Source organism: Sinocyclocheilus grahami, unplaced genomic scaffold (genome assembly GCF_001515645.1).
Source record: "Sinocyclocheilus grahami isolate Dianchi unplaced genomic scaffold, SAMN03320097.WGS_v1.1 scaffold2810.1, whole genome shotgun sequence".
NCBI lineage: Eukaryota > Metazoa > Chordata > Actinopteri > Cypriniformes > Cyprinidae > Sinocyclocheilus > Sinocyclocheilus grahami.
The window spans coordinates 15,611-18,408 of record NW_015507986.1 but is presented as its reverse complement, the minus strand read 5'-3'; the positions used below and the strand labels follow the sequence as shown (position 1 = coordinate 18,408).

Genomic DNA, 2,798 nt, shown 5'->3' with positions numbered 1-2,798 from the left:
TATGGACAAAGCGTCTCGTTATATAAAGGTGCTTCAGTAAAGGACAAACGAATAAGGAGCTGCATTCAGCCTCATTCTCTATAAACTGCTCTAACGGAATACAAAATTAAAGCTCAATACACACAGCCGTATTGCGCCATCAAAGATTATCGTGCGCACGCGAAATTCTTTGTATTTTTTATTTTAGCAAAGGTCCCTTTAGGGGCTCCATACTTTACATTCTGTTGTGGCTTTGTTTGAAACTCTTTCAGTAGTCGGTGTGAATACAGACAAGGTAGCTGACAATAATGTGTCTAAAATGTAAGATACTTAACTTCTTGTTTATTCAATTGTTGTATAAAAGCAATATCATACTCTAAATTGCGCTGTTGGTCTGAATATCAACACGACTGTGATTACCAGATCACTTTTATATTATTTATTTATGGTTTTGAAGTTCTTAAACACAGAAAGAAAAAACAACAACAGCTGAACTGTCTCAGTTAGCAATGAATACAGAGCAATTATTGAAAATACTTAAGATAAACACATTTTAAAAATAATTATTGCTTTATAAACCAGATAATTTACAAAGTAGAGGAAACAAATATATGGGAAAAAAGAAAGGGTGTTACAGAATATACCATCATTAGAAATCTGTTTGGTGAGATAAGCTCACTAAAACATAACAGTTTTAGAATAATATAGTCCAGTTAAGAAGTATTACCTTTTTGGCTGCAATCATGTCCATCATTAGAGCCTGCTGGTGTGTGGTCAGGTTGAATGTTTATTCCATATGCTCTTGAAAACAATTCAAAAGATATTTGACCAGAAATCATACAAAATACAGCTAAACCTAAATAAATGTGCCAATGTCCCTTCTGCCATCCTGCACCTATCACACTGAGGTGATATGAAGTTTATACTTCAGTTGAGGGATTTTGAAACCCCTTAATAGTGACAATTTTTTTCCTTAGATATTTTATACTGAACTGCTGGAGATGATGGAGGAGCAGCAGAAAGCAGCAGAGAAACAGGAGCAAGAGCTGATTGAAGAGCTGGAGCAGGAGATCACTGAGCTAAAGATGAGAAACACTGAGCTGGAGCAGCTCTCACACACTGAAGATCACCTCCACCTCCTACAGGTCAGTCAACATGATCTCTCTGATCAATGATAATGTAGCATATGACACCAGAACACTCCCCATGCTGAAGGATTTCTCCTCTCTCCTGCTGTAGATTCACTCATCCCTGTGCAGCCCTAGAAACAGCAGGAACTGGCCTGAGATCAGTATGAAGACTCATGAGAGTCTGGAGACTCTGAGGAGAGCTCTGACTCAACTGAAGGACACTATAGATGAGAAACTCACACTAACTGGTACATCAACACATACACTGATCAGATAGAAACATGATGATGTACTCAATTGTTTAAATATAAGCTCAAGATCTGATTGTTTTCTTGTCATTAGTCTCTACAGAGCTGAAGTCGATGCAGCCGTATGCAGGTACAGTGTGCTGTCAGGCGAATCTCACCAGTCAGTACATGCAGAGGATGTCCAGCGTCAGAGCCGTGCCCAACCCCATCCTCAACTCCTACCATCCAGCGCCACCATCCAGATACTTCATGGCCGCTATTCCACAGGTCAGAGACTACTTTCACACCACTCGGTAGGGGTGTGCGCTATACACTACCACACAAAGGTTTGGGATCAGTAAGATTTTTTATGTTTTTAAAGAAGTTTCTTTGCTCATCCAGGCTGCATTTATTTGATTAAAACTACAGAAAAAACTGTAATATTGTGAAATATTATTGCAATTTAAAATAATGCTTTCTATTTGAATATAACTTTAAAATTTAATTTATTCCTGTGATGCGCAGCTGAATTTTCAGCATCATTACTCCAGTCTTCAGTGTCACGTGATCTTCAGAAATAATTTTAATATGCTGATTTATTATCAATGTTGGAAACAGTTGTGCTACTTCATATTTGTTTGGAACCTGTGATATTTTTTTCAAGATTCTTTGATGAATAAAAGGTGAAAAGGAACAGCATTTTTTAAAATAGAAATCTTTTGTAACAATATACACTACAGTTCAAAAGTTTTGGGTCAGTAAATTTTTTCTTTCATTTTTTTTTAAAGAAATTAATACTTTTATTCAGCAAGGATGTGTTAAATTGATACAAAGTGATAGTAAAGACTTTAGTTGTTAGAAAAGATTTGTATTTTGAATATGCTGTTCTTTTTCACTTTTTATTCATCAAAAAATCCTGAAAAAATGATCACAGATTGCAAAAGGATATTAAGCAGCGCAACTCTTTCCAACACTGAATCAGCATATTACAACGATTTCTGAATGATTCCTGAAGGATCATGTGCCACTGAAGACTGGAGTAATGATGTTGTAAATTCAGCTTCGATCACAGCAATAAATTATATTTTAAAGTATATTAAAATAGAAAACGTCTCAGGTTACTTATGTAACCATGGTTCCCTGAGTAGGGAACGAGACACTGCGTCCTCTAGGGGTCGCTATGGGGAACGCCTCGTCGTGACCCGTGTCTGAAGCATACATTGAAAAAACACCAACAACACGTTGGCCGGTGACAGCCATGACGTCACTACCGGTGCGACTATAGTATAAATAGGCACCGCGGGCCTGGGGTAGAGCTCAAGGCTTGGAATCAGAAATAGATTCCTTTAACAAAATACGACCAAGATCCTAGAATCATACTAGTCTTTGCCTGTCACTCAGGGGCTACCGCTCTGTATATGCTGAAGGAACTGTCTCAACAGACCCCTAGTAGCAACACCCT

At 37.7% G+C, this 2,798-nt stretch overlaps 1 protein-coding gene across 1 annotated transcript in view; it reads left to right on the top strand.

The window, feature by feature from the left end:
* Positions 1-1,507: 1,507 nt before the first annotated feature.
* Positions 1,508-2,798, top strand: part of LOC107575679 (polyadenylate-binding protein 1-like) — a 12,448-nt gene continuing 11,157 nt past the window's right edge. The window contains exon 1 of the mRNA XM_016262033.1: positions 1,508-1,624. Coding sequence (XP_016117519.1) covers positions 1,526-1,624 — 99 coding nt within the window. The 5' untranslated portion in view covers positions 1,508-1,525. The remainder of the gene's footprint in view (positions 1,625-2,798) is intronic.